General features: G+C 48.2%; 8 protein-coding genes and 2 non-coding genes across 10 annotated transcripts; 4 read left to right on the top strand and 6 right to left on the bottom strand.

Moving 5' to 3' along the window:
- Nucleotides 1–783: 783 nt before the first annotated feature.
- VFPPC_16896 (hypothetical protein) lies at nucleotides 784–2,832 on the top strand (the record flags this gene model as incomplete). The annotated part of the gene is made up of 11 exons (XM_018294649.2): nucleotides 784–914; nucleotides 967–1,275; nucleotides 1,339–1,435; nucleotides 1,498–1,639; nucleotides 1,693–1,774; nucleotides 1,828–2,070; nucleotides 2,126–2,213; nucleotides 2,269–2,329; nucleotides 2,389–2,477; nucleotides 2,528–2,626; nucleotides 2,692–2,832. 11 exons carry the CDS (start codon nucleotides 784–786, stop codon nucleotides 2,830–2,832), a joined length of 1,482 nt encoding a protein of 493 aa, XP_018137252.2.
- Nucleotides 2,833–3,472: 640 nt separating this feature from the next.
- On the bottom strand, nucleotides 3,473–3,863 carry VFPPC_14734 (hypothetical protein; the record flags this gene model as incomplete). The annotated part of the gene is made up of 2 exons (XM_018292502.1): nucleotides 3,473–3,768; nucleotides 3,830–3,863. The coding sequence occupies 2 exons, from the start codon at nucleotides 3,861–3,863 to the stop codon at nucleotides 3,473–3,475; spliced, it is 330 nt and encodes a 109-aa protein (XP_018137253.1).
- Nucleotides 3,864–4,483: 620 nt separating this feature from the next.
- VFPPC_10229 (antibiotic biosynthesis monooxygenase domain-containing protein) lies at nucleotides 4,484–4,902 on the bottom strand (the record flags this gene model as incomplete). Its single annotated transcript, XM_018288632.1, has 2 exons — nucleotides 4,484–4,623; nucleotides 4,689–4,902. The coding sequence occupies 2 exons, from the start codon at nucleotides 4,900–4,902 to the stop codon at nucleotides 4,484–4,486; spliced, it is 354 nt and encodes a 117-aa protein (XP_018137254.1).
- A 1,646-nt stretch (nucleotides 4,903–6,548) lies between these two features.
- Nucleotides 6,549–7,196, top strand: VFPPC_10231 (hypothetical protein; the record flags this gene model as incomplete). The annotated part of the gene is made up of 1 exon (XM_018288634.1): nucleotides 6,549–7,196. The coding sequence occupies one exon, from the start codon at nucleotides 6,549–6,551 to the stop codon at nucleotides 7,194–7,196; it is 648 nt and encodes a 215-aa protein (XP_018137256.1).
- Nucleotides 7,197–7,864: 668 nt separating this feature from the next.
- VFPPC_17346 lies at nucleotides 7,865–7,936 on the top strand. The gene has a single exon. It is a non-coding gene; the product is annotated as a tRNA-Arg (tRNA).
- Nucleotides 7,937–8,419: 483 nt separating this feature from the next.
- Nucleotides 8,420–8,504, bottom strand: VFPPC_17347. Its single transcript has one exon. It is a non-coding gene; the product is annotated as a tRNA-Lys (tRNA).
- A 237-nt stretch (nucleotides 8,505–8,741) lies between these two features.
- VFPPC_10232 (farnesyl pyrophosphate synthetase 1) lies at nucleotides 8,742–9,825 on the bottom strand (the record flags this gene model as incomplete). Its single annotated transcript, XM_018288635.1, has 2 exons — nucleotides 8,742–9,659; nucleotides 9,712–9,825. 2 exons carry the CDS (start codon nucleotides 9,823–9,825, stop codon nucleotides 8,742–8,744), a joined length of 1,032 nt encoding a protein of 343 aa, XP_018137257.1.
- A 615-nt stretch (nucleotides 9,826–10,440) lies between these two features.
- VFPPC_18269 (hypothetical protein) lies at nucleotides 10,441–10,743 on the bottom strand (the record flags this gene model as incomplete). Its single annotated transcript, XM_022429911.1, has 1 exon — nucleotides 10,441–10,743. The coding sequence occupies one exon, from the start codon at nucleotides 10,741–10,743 to the stop codon at nucleotides 10,441–10,443; it is 303 nt and encodes a 100-aa protein (XP_022285093.1).
- Nucleotides 10,744–11,975: 1,232 nt separating this feature from the next.
- VFPPC_14735 (hypothetical protein) lies at nucleotides 11,976–13,178 on the top strand (the record flags this gene model as incomplete). Its single annotated transcript, XM_018292503.1, has 2 exons — nucleotides 11,976–12,482; nucleotides 12,543–13,178. The coding sequence occupies 2 exons, from the start codon at nucleotides 11,976–11,978 to the stop codon at nucleotides 13,176–13,178; spliced, it is 1,143 nt and encodes a 380-aa protein (XP_018137259.1).
- A 370-nt stretch (nucleotides 13,179–13,548) lies between these two features.
- VFPPC_14736 (kinesin family protein) lies at nucleotides 13,549–16,216 on the bottom strand (the record flags this gene model as incomplete). The annotated part of the gene is made up of 4 exons (XM_018292504.1): nucleotides 13,549–14,553; nucleotides 14,621–15,321; nucleotides 15,403–15,808; nucleotides 15,872–16,216. 4 exons carry the CDS (start codon nucleotides 16,214–16,216, stop codon nucleotides 13,549–13,551), a joined length of 2,457 nt encoding a protein of 818 aa, XP_018137260.1.
- Between the last annotated feature and the right edge of the window lie 663 nt (nucleotides 16,217–16,879).

Raw genomic sequence — 16,879 nt, 5'->3', positions numbered from 1 at the left:
ACAGCTATATAATCGATAATGCGTTTAAGATGACAGTATGCTACGAAACCGCTACGAGCGCAGCCCTTTGTAACTCAAAGGTCAACTATAGTGGTGCAGCATAATGAACAGGAATACGCAGCTTGGCGGTTCATGCGGTACTTACAAGTATTAATGGAAAGGATTGCATAGTTACAAAAATATGGAACGGCTATATCTTATGCGACCGCAATTCTTATGCCCAGAAACTAGCGCACCATCATCATAGCTGGCTCCAATTTATGCTCTTGGCATGAGCCATCCGATGGCATATCACGCCATGCACGTATTAACATCTGAACTCTTAAGCTACGAGCGGGTAGGATTCAGACGGACCGAGCCTTCAAGCAATAACATATGGCGTGATATACCTGGCTTTTGCATCATAAATAAACCTAGTATTTGTGGTGCTTTGTTGCTAAATAATCTCGTTAACATGTACGTTGGCTACATTGTAGAGAGCAAGTATTAAGTGGTTGTGCATAAAGTACATGGAACCCGGGCCACCTACACGACTAAGGCCATTTCTCTGTATGATCGGAGCCTTCCCGTTTGCCAAGTCAGTTGACCTGAAAGTAATTTCGTTAATGACGTATTGTACTACATAACATCTAGCTCAACATCAATATGAAGATGGTATTTTTCGAGATGCGAGATTTAAAAACCACAAGCTGCCCGGTAGATAGTCCCAGAATGTCAAGACACCAACTATATTCTTTCCTTCTGCAATAATCTCCTAAACTACAGCTAATACTATCCAGAGCCATGAGGTGCATTCATCGGAATGCCGCGCTCGCGGTAGTCCTCATGTCAGCAGGGGCTTTTTCATCACAAAATCCGCTCCTACGTGATGAAACCACGCCGTTTATAAATAGCATGGACAATGAAGGCCAAGGGTTAGACTTCAATCCCATGCATAACTCTTTGTCTTCCTAACACCAAAGCTAGTTTCAATACATTTACCGGCGCTGTCGGAAACACCGATGCGGTGAGAGTCATCAAACCTGCAGATAACGCTAGAGTCAAGGCTCGCTCTACGGGTTCAACGGATGAAATTGATACAACGGATATCAGCGATGAACCGTACAATGTAACTGAACTAGTTGCTATGATTCCTGATGGCCTAGGTGCTCTCGGCAGTCATCCTCAGCCTCTTCCATCTGGCAACGGAAAAAGGTCTGATCTTCCAGCGGGCAACTGGCCACGGGCCCCGAACGGTGTTCGACTATATTCCGCCGTCGAGGTTAAGAGCTTTGAGTATGTCTTTGCAATCGACTTACTGAGAGAAAATGAGAGCTTGCAGCTAAGTTAAGGATGCAGGCAGCTGTTTAAAACCCTTGGCATTAGTGGTTCGGTAGCTCTCTCTGGCTATGGCCAGTCTGGAAAAGCGTCAGCCAGTTATTTGGATAAGAAATCAGTAAGTAAGCACGCAGCTACCCATACATAAAACTATTCTAATTACGCTTCGCCTTTTCTTAGTTTGAAGCAAGCTCCGTCACATACCTAGTCAGGGTTATCGTTATGAAGCAGCCTGAGTCGAATTATAAGTATGAACTTGTGCTAAATGACGACATTCCCGACAGCGCAATTCCATCTTGGTACGGGGATCGCTTCATTATGAGTAATACCACTCCCTTCATTCCTAAATAAATTACATTTAGTAATATCATTTAGAATACATCCAAGGCGGGTCATATTACGCGCGAGTGTCTATTACTAGCCGGGAAGAGGGAAGGACCCAAGATGTTACAGCAGCGTAAATGCCTAGTTTTTCCCGCGCAAGTTGCATTATCTAACGACCTTCTCTAGTGCTGCGGCCGTGTTTAACGGTTTTGGCGTTCAGGCGAACGTTTCCGCTGAATATAGCGACAGCTTAAAGACTCTCACCCAGCACTCAACCATTACGATAGACAGAATGACTATCGGCCCCCTCGGTTTGGACTACAAAGCAACTGAACGCTCTGATGGCAAGGCTTCCGATATACTTGAGGGCCTTAAAAAGGAAGCAGAAGATGTCTATAATTACTCTCATCAAAACTCTAACAAGATTTAGTAAGCATATTACGCATAACTATAAACATTCTGTGAATACTGATACGCGTTATAGTGCCATCCTGGGAAAGTACAATCTCGTCAAAGGCTACTACAAAAACAAGACGGCAGTTTTCACGCCTCCAAACTACGAATCCGTAGATGTAGGCATATCTATCCGTGTTTTTGTTACCTATCTCACACTAATATACGTTGTAGACTTCCCCAGTCTATGAGGCATATCTTGAATTCAAGAACCTCCAACGAAAGGTCGAGAATAGTAGGTCATTTAATAACTTTATAGACCTAGGTACTTACCTGCTAATGCCTGTACTATAGCTAACTCCAATGCCTTCAGGGGAGGCAAAGAGCAACAAATGAATCTACAGCAACTTGCACGTGAGCATGACATAGCGTTCAGGGCATGGGTATGGCTAATCTCATGATTTCACTCCGCTCTTTGACTAAGTAACTCTAGGTTACCAATGTTGCCGCAAATCCAACAGTGTCCTACACCATCCCTGACGTCGCGGCATTCCGTGAAACCGTATCGGAAGCCATGAACTCAACAGTCTACGTACGTTAGGCCACTGATCCGCAGCGCAAACAGTCTAGATGCTTATCTCTAACCCTGACTTGTAGGCGGCTCTTTTCGAGCATACAAACTACCAGGGAGAACAGTTTCAAATCAAAACACTTGAGAAATGCCTCACTCTTCCTCCGAACATGTACGTGGATGAACCTGGTCGCTTCCATTTACGATTCCAAGCAGATTATCTCTAACAGCTCTTACCAATACCTAGGAAAAACAGGGCGTCGTCTTTTCAACTAAACACGAATCTCAGGTGTGATCTTCACAGGTGAGGAGAAATAAAACACCACGCATTGATTTTTGATCTCTTTACGCCGATTCTGACGTTTCTTTATTAGCACAACGGATTGCTCGCATACGGTTAAAGAAACTATACAAGGGAATAATCCTAATTTTGTGGACTCATATTTCAAGGGCTTTAGCTTTGATAACATGGTCAACAGTATCTATTGCTGGGCACCTTAAGTATCTAGGGACTGTGAACTTCTAGAATCGGCCAAGTCCAATAGTGGCTAGACTTCTAGTCTCACCTTCTCGCCCAGCCCGCTGACCCAGAACAAGGAAGATTGGCTTAACGGGGTTCGAATATTGAGGGACCTTAATCTCGTTACTTCTTCTTGTACTTTCTCTTCGTTTAGTGTATAAATATCACTTATTCTCATGCATTCCATCCACCTAAATGTGACTTGTAAAGAACACGCGGGAAATATGTGCTACGCTGCTACTGCGACTGTTGCCCGCATTGCTACATAGCTGCCCTAAATGCTGCCTTACACAGTAAATTTTCTCCCAAACCTCAGTTTTCTAATTGCTGCGTCTTCCCGTGCTGGCTTACTCCCAACCCAGCGACCCTTCGAGCACAGTCTCGCCAACCTCAAGCGTATCGTCCTCTTCCAATGACTGAGCCAATTTCTGGTACACTAGCTTTGTAGTGGCTAGGTGGAGCAGTTCAAGGGCCTCGTCAAGAGTTGACCGGTCTTTTTCAATGAGGTGTGTCTTAAATGTGCCCTCCGCTTCGTTGCATTCCACCAGGACAGCCTGAGGGACAGGCTGGTATCCTCCATACAATACACATGACGTAACGATCTGAAACGTCTTATTGGGTCCATACAGGAACTTTGCGTTCTCTGTTTCACAATGTGAGTACCAAGTTCTTTTTGCAGCAACAATTATGTGACAACTACGTACCTAGAATCTGGTTGCGAAGCTCGGCAGCGGCCATTTTGTAAGAATCGAGCAAGCAGTTTGCCAGGAACAAAGTCGTAATAATAATGGATGAAGTTTTGTGGTGTCAGGAAGAGTTTGGAGGGAATTGGGATATTGATCTCTTAAATAGAAAGTCTTTCTGAACAGTTCTGAAGTGGAAAAAGCCTGGCAACCCCGACCTTTTGAGCCAAATCGACATGGAGCCTCAATAACCGTTTTTGCCCATAAATAGCTTGGTAGCATAACGTTCCTGCATGGATGCTTCAGCTGTCAGCATATAGCCTCCATAATTGGCCAAGAAGGGCCCTGGATTCTGCAAGTCTTATGGATATGATCATTTTGCCTGCGCGGCTCAATTATCCCTGTTGGGCTGTCTGTGCTGGGATCCTGGCCGGTAGTTGCAATCACCATAGTCAAGGTGCATGCATAACTTTGGACAAACAGTTTGCTTCGTGTCAAGCAGATCAGCAACAAAGCTGTTTAGCTTTGGCATATCTTAGAGCCTGGAGTTATATTTTACAAAATAGTTTAGTTGAAGAGGATAAGAGCACAAAACGGGCAAGCTTATTAACCAACCGCCGCACCATACATGCCAGTGTTAACTCCAGTTCAGAGCCGCGACGTCAAACCACTTTTCTAGCTTCTGTCAGGGTATATTCCAGCCCGCACATTAACCCACTCATTCCCGGGCATACGAGTGTAAAATTCCACTTCTAGTGGTTTAAGAAGGAGAGGCATAATCGTGGCTCTATATGGCTCATAGTACTCCTTCTTCACTTGAACCTGTTTGGGTTAGGAATTAGTACTACATTACACACTTGCTGACTGTGTAAGAACATGCAAACCTCTTTCATGTATTCCACCGAGGCGGTCCAATTCTCGACTAGCTTGAATACTCCCGGATTCTGTTCATCTTGGTACACCTCAAAAAAAGTATTCCTAGGTTCTGCAATGACTGCTGTAAACACAGGCTTGAGTGCGTTGAGGTACGTTTCCGCATGAGCAGGGTCGACCGTGATTTTAATGTGTACAGAGATTTGTGTTGAGTCTGACATTTTGCACGGCAATCATGAGTTGAGACTACTCCGTATGTGAAATTGAGATATACGAATTGCGGCAGCCGGATATCGCGACCTATTTATGAAGATTTATCGATACATGTCGGAACTCCCCGGGACCAGCGAATGGAAGCAATAAAGAAATAAATTGAGGCGTTATGGTGTAGCGTTGTGCCATGCTTGGCGACGGCCCACAACAATCTTTGCTTGACAGTATTTGTAATTGTATCCTCATTCAAGCCAAAGGATATGCTGCTTTATTACTTGGCATCATTTAATCTGAATGGCTCTCTGCTCAAGCAGAAGGAGTCCCGACCCTGCGGCATTCTAAACCTCACTCTAAGATGGTCGCCACCAGAGTGCACGCATCCCGCAGTTCAGATGTATAGAGTTTGGCCAAAAATGTGGCGGCATTTGTTAGCATACGGCATGAGCAATCATCAATTGGCTGTACACTACGAGATAATGTTTATGCTTGGCCAGCCCATGCGACTTGGTGCAACATTCTGTACGCATAATAAAGCAGGAGAAAATGATCTACAGGCACAGCTGATTCTTTAATATGGGGATTCAATGTCTCTCTATCAAGTAAACCTACATGCTTAATTCATCCATTCTGTGTCATGTGTTGGCAAAAGCACCCAGTGTCAACGCGTTGATTGAGTTATCCCACCTCGGTTTTGGAGACACGGAGTCGACTCTCTACAAAACCCAAAGAGTCTTGACTTTGACACTTCACTTTGCACTTGTATCTGTGCCAACAGCTTCAGAATGTACAAATTGCGCCCGCAATGCATTACGAAACATCGTCCCGCGCCTTGACTCAATTAGTTGGAATGCATTCAAACTTGTCCCAACTGCAACTAATCAACTCCACCAAACTCAACTGCAAGCCCAGTTCCTGTGACTGGTCACCGATCAACAGGTTTAGTTCAACGGTTTAGTTCCAGTTGTCAGAGACAGTATCTAGGGCAATTGGGATGCCCACCAAACCCCCCCTTGAATAAATCGGCAAGGCACAGGCACTTGGCACGACGCCATCGATTGGAGCGTCGATCGGAAGTCGATCGCAGAAATGATTCAGATGATCACATCCTACAGCCCGCCAAACAACCAGCAGCAGCGTACGTAACGCATTCACTTCAGCGGGCCACATATCCATTACATTCCTTACAGCTATAGTAACCATTTCCCACCACCTACGCAGAAGCATAAACTGTACGAAACAGCTGCCTCTGTCATGTTGTGTCAAGAGCAAACCCACCAGGCTCTCTGGGTAACGGCACTTGCTGACCTGTTGCCATTTGCTCTCCCTTTGTGAATCAACTACGTCAGAATGAACCAGCTTGCGACTTGTTGCATTCCACTTTCGCATACTGCACCACCGCGATGTTCACAATGGGATTCCATCAAGCAGCCTCTCGATTTTGCCAATGCCTCCGCTAGAATAAGGCCAGTTTAGGAAATGAAAAGAGCACAGTCGAATGAATATAAAACGGCAGCTTGGTACCAACCTTGCCTATCTTAAAGAAGTAGGACCAGTCCAAACCACAACCATCTCAACTTTCCTGATACCCATCCCAACCGCTTATACCCATCAGCTTCTTTATACATACAAAGAAAGTTTACATACAACCGCCAAAATGAAGTCCAGCTTTGTCGCCGTTGTTCTCTCCCTCTTTGCGGGTGTTACCCTCGCCGCCCCTACCGGCACTTCCACAGCCATGCTCGACGACCGCCAGATGAAGGCCGTCCAGATTCTTCACGACAACAAGGCCGCTCTCGGCCTCAGCAAGGAGGAGATGGAGACTTTCGACAAGTTCATGGAGGGCATGAGCATGCACAAGCGAGATACACAGGACGGCCCTGCTGACGCTGCTACCTCTGCCCTCAGTGGTGTGACTGACACCGCAAAGGGAGCTCTCGGCGACGTTACCGGTGCTACCAAAGGTGCTACCGATGGCGCCAAGGGTGCCCTCTCGGGAGTAACTGACACTGCAAAGGGTGCCACGAAGGGTGTTACTGACGCTCTCAGCGGCTTGACTGGGGGTTTGACTGGTGGCGAGAAAGGCGGAGATAAGGGAGGTATTTTGGGAAACACTCTTGGAAGCGTTGGCAGCACCGTTGACGGCCTCACTGGTGGCCTGACTGGTGGTAAGGGCGGTCTTGGTGGCACTCTGGGTGGCCTCACCGACACCTTGGGAGGATTGACGGGAGGTTTGACTGGAGGTTTGACCGGTGGCAAGAAGGGCGGCCTTTTGGGTGGTGCTCTCATCCCCGGACTTTTGTAGATGTTGGGGTCAATTGAATTGGGATCAGTGTGTTGACGGTATAACGGCAACTGGGTAGCCGAGCGGCTCTGGGAGCTCTCTAATGGGTATACGATAGGCCATGAATTTAATATTAAAGTTGAGCTTTACATGTCGGTCATCTCGGGACTTGCCAAACGGTTCGTGATGTAAAGAGAGAAGCAACCACGTCAATGTCATGCACCGGACATAACAAATTCTATTAGTGACAAGTATTCATTCGGATTGTCATTACCCTCGCTACCTTACATTCTGTCGTTAGTCCCAGCTAGCCAGACGAAGGAAATAAAAGCAATTGGTACTGCCCGCCGAATGTCATTCCGGTTGATAGCCATTGCTGTCTCTGCATGGATCTTCCCTTCAACATTTGACAACGGCCACGAACACATAACAGGCTGCACTCTAAGAGAAAGGCCATCATCCACTCATTCTTTCATAACCTCAATGTCATTCCACACGTCGACCTACCGTGACCTCACCACCAGCGAATACGCCCAGCCATGTATCGGTAAACGAAAGATATCCGCTGACTAGTGATTCTGGATACTAGTCCATTGAAGCCGAAGCCGCGATGGTGAAATTAAGTCGGTCTACATCAAGAACTTGCGAGGCTTTATAAAATATAACTGTGACCGTAACCCCACATACTTGGTCTCGTAGCTCAATGGCAGAGTGTGACTTTCCGGTGGTTGAGGTTCCAGGTTCGAGTCCTGGCGGGATCGTATGTTTTTTTGGTTGAATTTTTTTTTTTTTTCAGCCTTTGCATAGAAACTAGACCTAGTTCATTTTCCAAATCAGAGTCCCTTTTTTATTGAAACAATTCGTATTGCAAGCCAGGAACTTTGTGCAGTTGGTCGTGGTGATGTATGGTCTCGGGTAATAAATACGAAGATACCTAGATGTTGGTTGCCGCGTTTGCAATATGCAATAATCCTCGCAAAATTTAATGTTTCTGGCCTTCCGCTGTACCTTCTTAGGTACTGGCTAGTTTTCGGTACTCATTGGCGCTCTTCGTATGTTTTTGTATTCGAACACCACCAGGCAGGTAGATGCTACTATGGACGACACCGGAACACACTAAATGAGTAGTCAGTTTGCTCCAAGTCAACAAGAGGGCCGAAGACAATAGAGAGAAAGGTTTTAAAAAAAAAAACGCAAAAAAGAAGCCAACTAGGTATCTCAATCATATATGTAACTATAGGAAAAGCCCGATGCGGGGGTCGAACCCGCAACCTTGAGATTTCGTGTACTCGTAAGAGTCTCACGCTCTACCGATTGAGCTAACCGGGCCGTTGACCCTATTTGGTGGCCGAGGGTGGTGATAATTGAGGTTCAAGAGCCAAGATGAAACACTTTGACTCTGACAAGACGTCTAAGAAAGCCTTCGTGTGGGTTGTTTGTAAGTGTTTCGCTCAATTACCATCACTGTGAACCCCTGCCTTCTACAGAGCACAGCAGGAGGTCAAAGACGTCAAGTTCCGTGAATTGTAAATAGCGGAAACTACTCCTCTACTCAACACCGACCACTCAAAATTGTCGTCCCTTTCTAAACCCATTAAACAGAGTAAGGAATATCTCACCCTTCAATCCCTCACTTTCATCCACAGCTGCAATTATACCTTCAATCTTGGCTCTTTGTTTTCCTTCATATTCCCTAAACACCTCCTGTAACTGCAGCTCGTTGAAGACTCTTTTCACTATATCAACCTGAGACGAGTCCCTCTTTCCATAGTTTCCTAAAAGGTCGCATCTTTGCTCATCGTTTGCCCGAGACAGTGCTTCAATAATGAACCATGTGCATTTGTTATCCTGAATATCCGTCCCGTGTTTTCCGGTGACCGCATAATCTCCGTATACATCGACATAATCATCGTTCACCTGGAAATACTCTCCCAGTGCTACTGCAAAATTGTGAGTCTGCTGCAGGTTCTTGGGTGTTGCAAGTTGCCAGTACTCCAAAGCGAGTAGAACCGGTCCGGATATGCTGTATGAAGACTTGTCCCTGACGATGGACCAGTATTTTTCCATGGTAAATTTTGCAATGTCCTCTTCCTTGGCAGCAGCGAGATCGCCCAGCTGGCCCACTTCAGTGTGAAGTCCCAGGTCGAGAAAGAGCTCGACTAGGTTGACATAGGCGGGATGCTGGCGGAAGAACTTCTTGAGGAAAAAGAAGATGGCAGATTTCAGGATGCATGCATCATTGATGGCCATGAGACCGACGTGTGGTTGGCGGTACCAACATGGCTCACCACGGCGTGTTGTCGATTCGTCCATTATGTCGTCTAGAATCAAGTAGTGCGCTCCGAGCATCTCCACAAGCCAGGCTAGAACGCAAAGTTGCTGCGTTTGTTCTGCGTTTACTTCATTATTTGCAAGCTGCTTCCCAATGTACAGCGTTGCCAATCCCCTATGGAGCTTGCCGGTTCCAACATTTGCAGAGAAGCACTACGACAAGTTAGGCTTGAACGGCAGGGACAAGGGTCGGAAGCGCATTTACCTCGCTGAAGTGGTCAATTAACGAGTTATCAAGACCCTGAGATGCAAGATGATCTCCGAATGTTGCGTTTAGGCTGGCATATGCCGTGTGAAGCTCGTCCTTGAGAGCATCCATAGCCCATTCCCTACAGGTAGCTACCGAGTGATGTCACAATTTAAAGTAATTCACTTTCAGTTGCGTTTGGCAGGCTCTAATTTTCAGTGGAAAGGCGATGGCGAAACCCATGCTCATTGTCGTCGTGAATCGCAAGTGGACCATCATTTGGTGTAACACTGGCCGTTGACGTGGTAACCAGGAAGCTGACGCTTCATGTTCTGCTTGACTGCGAATATAATGTTTGCCTAAAGAAGCCGGAGATGATAAACATGATTAGATAGCTAATGACGATGATACATATCACCGGCGCGATATTGTTACGACGCTAACTTATTGCTGTAGTGCAAAACTTCTGGTGAAGGCAAGCAAGAGTCTCAGCGACCAGCATCAGATTGTCGCCACTGAACAAAGGAATGTGAATCAACCAAAACGGCTAACCGGCCTACAACTATCGACGCAAAAGTAGATGGATGTAACTTTCCAGTGTAGAATTGGTGGAACTGGCCGCTCACCCAGATCCAGCATTGAGATCATGTTGACCTCATTACAATGCGCCACCAGATGTCAATGCCGCCTTTGCGATCCCCTTCAAACTCCATGTCATTCCAAATAATTTCGTGCGCCTCAACTCTCTCATCCAAATTGACCTGCAAACTCCCCATCACGCATAAAATCGCATAATGACAAAACCAGCAGTACAAGGCGGCTGCTACTGCGGCCAAGTTGCATACTCCAGCTCCGAACCAGCATACGGCATGACATTTTGCTACTGTTCCATGTGCCGCTTATTGCACGGCGCCCCATTCGCACCTTGGACAAATATTCGCCGACAAGATCTAAATTGGATTCGGGATGAAGATCTCGTCGAGTTGAAGTTTTCTGACTTTGCGACGCGGACTGTCTGCAGGGTGTGTCATGCACCGCTGACCATGACATACAGAGGTGTGCCGGAGGAAGTTGGCATCGTGGCAACGTCTATTGATGAAAAGAGGTCTGGGGGAACTATTCCTCGGGTTCAGCGTCACATATATGTTGCTGAGTGCCCGAGTTGGTACAAGATACGGGATGATGGTGAGCAGTATGACGGGTTGCCAGAGGATATGCAAGACTACGTCAAGTAACAAATTTAGTTGGTTGCAAACATTGCGACTCCCTTTACACAAACAATCTAGTCATTGTATTCTGTTTCCTCAGTATCACTGTGCATGTGAAACAACTTTGCTCTGTGCATTGGAGTTCCATCAACTTGTTCAGTTGCCAGGAACATCTCATCGCATAAACGGGCCATCGGTCATTTCCAGATCGGTAACAACACACAACCATTAATTTCCGCCTCAGCTACAAAATCACAATGCTCATTCGTGACTACGTTGACTCAACTATATCTCCCATGTCTAGTTTCCCAGAACGCCAAACCCAATTGCTGTCAACTTGTACCCAACATCAACTACCGAGAACCTCACGCATACGTCAACAAAAAAAAAGCAACTGACCGCCTCAAAAGCCATCATCACAACTCAGCTGGCCTGTTAAACCCGCCAAGCAATTAATCTAAAAATACCAGGGGCCAGAATCCCACCCCAGCCCAGAACAGTATAGGTTGCATAAGAACAGCCAAGCCAGCCCAGTAAAAGTGGCTCTCCACCAGGGGTCACCTCTTTTCTTCTTCCAATGGCCATGACTCTGACTCCTCCTCGGTTCTAACTAGGGATGAAGCTAAGATGAGCACGAGCCGTTCGACACGGGGGGGGGGATAAGCGAGGCTGAGCATTTCCTCTGAGCCATGAGCGACAAATGGTTTGTGTGTCTGGGCCGGTCCAGGTCTTGATGTAGAAGTCGCCGAGACGAGGGACAGCAAAATTCTGTCTGCTAGCTCGTGGCGAGAATTCGTGAGGCTCTGTTCAGCGAGGCCCAACCCAACCTTGATTCAAACTTGGGGGCGCATCTGCCTGATCGTCACTTGTTCCTTTTTTTTTTGTGCCTTCGTTGCCTTTTAATTCACGATTCATCTCTCTCGTTGTTGAATCTTGTCTTTCGTTTTCTCGCTTCTTGCTTTCGCGACAGTCACTCGCTTCCCGCTGTCTTTGACCACACTCCTCCACCCATCCAAGACACCACCACGATCGCCAACCGGCCAAAACACCACGCGCAAATCCCGCGATCGAAACATGGCTCCGGAACAGTCGTCCCAGACTGACCCGCAGACCGTCTCGCCAATCCAGTCGTCTGTATCTCCCTCGACTCAACCGCGAGAGCCATCGCCTCTGGTCCATCCCGCCCAGCGAGCATCAACAACCGATACCAACTCCGTCCAGAGTCCCTACGGCCTGTATCCCCAATCCTATGGATCTCACTATGTTCCATACGACCAGACTGCTCCCCAGCAGCTGCGCCAGATGCAACAGCAGCAGGCACCGGTGAACATGCCAAATGGCCAACAACCAGTCACATACATGACCGTCCCGGCACCTTTTCAACAGCCGCCCGAGTCGAACAAGCGAAAGGTGACCAAGGATATTCTCCATGTGATTGTCATCATCATTTGCATCATTGGCATGGGCTTCGCCTTTTCGCTCCTTGGACGTTCCCCGTACAGAAATTACAGCTCCAGCTCAAGATATTACTACTACGACGACTTTGACCGTTATATTCCCGCCATGTCTGCCGGCCCAGTTGTATGTCTTTCTGTTCTCTGCCTTCCTTCTTGCGTCTAGATACTAATCCTGTTTCTCCAGTTCGCTGTAGCCCTTGTCTGGAGTTTCGTTGAACTCATCGTCCGTTGCTCTCGCAATTGGAAAGCCGGCATCCATCCCGGCGCCCATGTCGGTGTTTGTCTCTGCCTCTGGCTCGGAGCCGTCATTGTTGGATCCATTCTCGCCGTATATGTCACGCAGCCCTGGGACTACGGCGACTGCAGCAGCGTCAGCTCCAGCAGCAGCAGATATGAGCGGTGTCTCAGAAACCAGGATCCCATGATGGTGGGATCGACGGCCCTCGTTTTGATTCTTGCCTTTTTCGAAATCGTCATCTTCATCATTGCCTGTACGGATACAAACATCCGCAACAGGTGGAAGCGAAGCGTCGTCATTGCCTCTACACCATACTGGGCTCCTCCTCCTCAGGGATGGTACGTTGCTCCCGGTCAACAGCCTCTTCAGCAGCAGCCTCAGCAGCAGCCTCAGCAACAGTATATGCCCATGGGCCATGCTCCGATGACCCAGGTGCAGCCCATGATGATGGCTCATACTCGTGCTGCGCCTGCACCTCAAGAGCCGCAGCCAACCGCCACTGAGATGGGTGGTAATGGAAAGAATCCGGCGCAGTCTGAGCCTGCTGTTAGGGAATATTACACTCCGGGAACAGCTCAGTAGTGGCCGTGTTGGTGTGACATGTGTGGGGAGCCAGAAGCCATCATTTTGCTATCTGACGAAGTAATTAATGCATTGCATATAGATGTCATTTACCTTAGTCTTAATATATACCACAGCGTTGACATGTACTCAACCACAGTTACAGACCAAATAGCAAAAAAGTGAAGCACGACTGGCACATTCAGTCTCAACAAAAAAGTTGGATTAAAACATGATAAAATTTACTGCCAATATGCCGAATATGACCGAGAGAGCATCCCAACTCCAATCCCTGTATACCAAACAACACAAGGGTATTATTGTCCAACTTTGCTTTGTCAATCAACAAAATCTTCACAAAGGTCTATCCCCAACGCAACAAGCAATCAGCCTACAACTCCTCTTTCGCCTCCTCCCATCGCTTGGCGCTTCCCAGCTTCCTCATCTTCTTCGGGCTTCCATTCCCAGTACTCGCACCGCTCGCTGCCCTCGAACTATCGGTGCTAACGCGCATTCGCTCCAACTTCTTCCCGAGGTTAGCTACACCCTCCTTCGAAGTGGTAGCAGTGGCCGGTGAGAAATCTTCTCTCTCTTCAAGGGGCTTGCGCTTGGTGGGACTGCGGCCTGCCAATTCACGCTTCAGGATGGCGTTTTCTCTTCGGAGACGCTCGACTTCTTGCGTAAGATCTTCCACAAGTACGTTCTCCTTGTCGCCGTCACTCTCGTCCAGGTTATCCAGACCTCGCTCCAAAATGTCCACCTTGCGGTCCCAGTGCTCGTCGTTCCGCTCTTGCTCCAGCGTCATTGAAGCCTTGAAACGAGCCAATTCCAGCATGAGACGCTGCTCAAACTCTGTGGCGCAGTCATCGCGAATAGCCGCCTCAAGATCTAGCATGCGATCTTCCATGCTCAGCAAGTGGGCTTCGGCAGTTATGCGTGCTTCCAATTGCTCGTCAACCTCTGCCCGAAGTTGGTCGATTTCATCACTCATCCTAGCGATTTCCAAAGCGGCAATCTCCATAGTCGCGCGTTCGTCGACGTTCATAGGCGGTGTGTGGTTCCTGTATGAACCGGATGATCCTGGTGGCACAAAGTGTCGCTGGTGTTGCTGAACTGGACTGATTGATCGTGGGTTTCCAGTCGGCGGTGCTTGGGCGAGAATGGTCGCCGTGATGGATGGAATGCGAGGAACGGTGACTTCTCGTGCGAGAGCACTATATCTCAGGATTTGAGAGGTTGCGTTGAAATCACCCCTGGGGTCGGCAGTTACAATCATGACACCTCGTTGCGGGTTACGACGAGGAGCATGAGGATGTGCTGAGGACGACGAGGAGGGGAACGAGTTAGAAAAGAGTAGTTCAGTCAGTTTACACTGACGGTAGGGAACGACATTTGGCTGGTGCTAGGGTTAGTATAGGCCATACACACACATAGATGACAGCTTTGAGTCGATTTGAACGCACCTTGGTTGAAGTCGATAGCTCACTCTGCGTCTGCAGACACTGTCCCAGATACATCAAGCTCTCATTGATCTTACCGGCCTCAACTAGGGTAGCACCCTGAGTCTTTGCCTCACGAGCACGCTCACTGCCCGCCAGATCAACAATAGTGAGCTTGCTGCCACCCCAAGGACCAGGTCTTCTGCTTCTGGCACGCTTTTTGACCTCGAAGCAGAAGAAACCATGACTTCTGCTGGAAACGCTGTTGCTGCCGGTACCAGCAACACGGCGCTCCAATAGGCCAGCTTCGAGCACCATGATGGCATCTTTGAACGAGGCGCAAACTACTTTACGCAATCCAGCGACAACCTTTCGATCAGGTGACAGCTCCGTCGACTTGAAGAGGAGAGGCCGGCGACGGAACTCTTTGGTGGCGGCGGATTTAGAAGCAGGTGTGAGAAGGTCGTAAATTCTGTCGTTGTGGACCTCGTACATGGACACAACAATGGCGTATTCTGAAGAAGGGTCGCAGGAAATGTTGATGCCGCTGATGTCGGGTATCTGAGGAAGCGCTGACGGTCTCGCTAGGTTTCGTCTTGGTCCAGGAGACAAGACACCGTGATCGCCCTTGACTTCTTGTTTAGTTACATTTCTTACACGCGCAGTTGCAGTAGAGGACATGAAGTGATGTTGCTTCTTCTCCCGCTTGGGTAGTGACACTGGGGCTGTAGTGACGAAATTATGAGAATTCGACACGAGCGGACCTCTTAGTTGAACGAAGCTTTCCTAGTGCTCCCTCAACTGACGATTCTGCTCGGTTTCGCTGACAAGCCTGACACTCTTCGGGCTTGTCGTCGCTGACTCTGGATAACTTCCTGGTATCTGGACTGCCAGACTGGAATTGCGATACGTCAAATGTACCAAGTTGTGAGGATGAGCAAAAGAAATACACGGCTCGGACGGTCGTACCAGCATAGGAGTCGCAGCTCGTGAAGGTGCTCGCGAGTGGCCAGATGGATCAGCAAACGTTGACTCGAGGAAGTACGTTGCCGCTGAGAGAATCGATTCAGACGGATCGCATGCCTGGAGAGACTCGATAACTGATGGAAGTGATGCTGATTCCAGCATATTGGGTCCGATCGATCGGAAGAGGACGTCGAGAGCGAGTTGGGTAAGGCCTCGCTGGGACTTTGACCCTAGGATAGTGTGTGTCTAAACAGACATGTATCAGACACGACGTCAATACCATCATGTTTTCCCGTAATGATAACGCACCTTTCCGGAGCCCGTCACTCCAAGCGTCGCAACAACAGCATCCGTCCCTTCACCACCCTGAGGCGCCAGAACACCCTCAGCCAGGGACGCAATCTCCGTGCAATGAAAAACATCCAGCTGAGAAGCATCATCCTCGAACACTCTCGTAAACGCAAACTTTTCAATCGCTCGCCGTCTATCAGTCGGTGGGTTCAGAGTAATGTGCGACGGATGCGACTTGGTCGTGTCTTCGGGCGACTCGACGTTCAAGATGCGATCTGTTTGCGTTGCGCCGGGTGGCGGTGGACGCAGACGCAGGTAGACCTCAAAGAGGTTATGAGACGAAGGTCTCGCAGGCGGCTCCATCGTTGAATCAGTCTGTCTGCCTGATGATAGAGATGTTTGGTATGGTCGTTGGCGCCGGTGACCTGAAGTGAGGGTAATGATGTACAACAAAAATACGTGTAATCAATGTCAATGCTACCCTTTCGTGGGGACACCAAGGCAGATGAAGAACAGAAATAATAGGTCGGTTCGTGGGACCGTGGTGGTGGTTCATCAGTCTTCGCGAAATGCATGGCTTGTTGGTGGACCGGCTGTTTACTTGGCTGAAGATGGTCAATGCGGTTGTCCGGGCAACGGCCTGAATGCTCCAGTGTCACCAACCATAAAATTCACTACACCAGGGACGGCAAAGGTTATTGTGGCCGTTGATGAAAATGAGATGTGTGCTATTTCTATTTGGGTTGTCAAATCATGACAACTCCGTTCGAGCTGCCCAAAGTGTAGAATACCGGCTCTTGTGTTCTGGTGATAGAGACGCGTTACCAGACAAGCGCCCTTGCAACATCCCACATAGTGCAGCAAAATTGAACATTAGCAGGGACAACAACCATGAGCGGTCTGCAGAAAGACTCATATGCGTCCCCAAATCTAGTCTTTTATTATAGTAATTGCATCCCAGCCATCTTCTGATTCACTCACTCGATTCTGTTCGAACCCTGCACTTACCCTACAGTTAGCTCGCCA

Source organism: Pochonia chlamydosporia (genome assembly GCF_001653235.2).
Source record: "Pochonia chlamydosporia 170 chromosome Unknown PCv3seq00010, whole genome shotgun sequence".
Classification (NCBI taxonomy): domain Eukaryota; kingdom Fungi; phylum Ascomycota; class Sordariomycetes; order Hypocreales; family Clavicipitaceae; genus Pochonia; species Pochonia chlamydosporia.
Note: the sequence above shows the minus strand (reverse complement) of the source record. Positions and strands in the feature narration are given on the sequence as shown.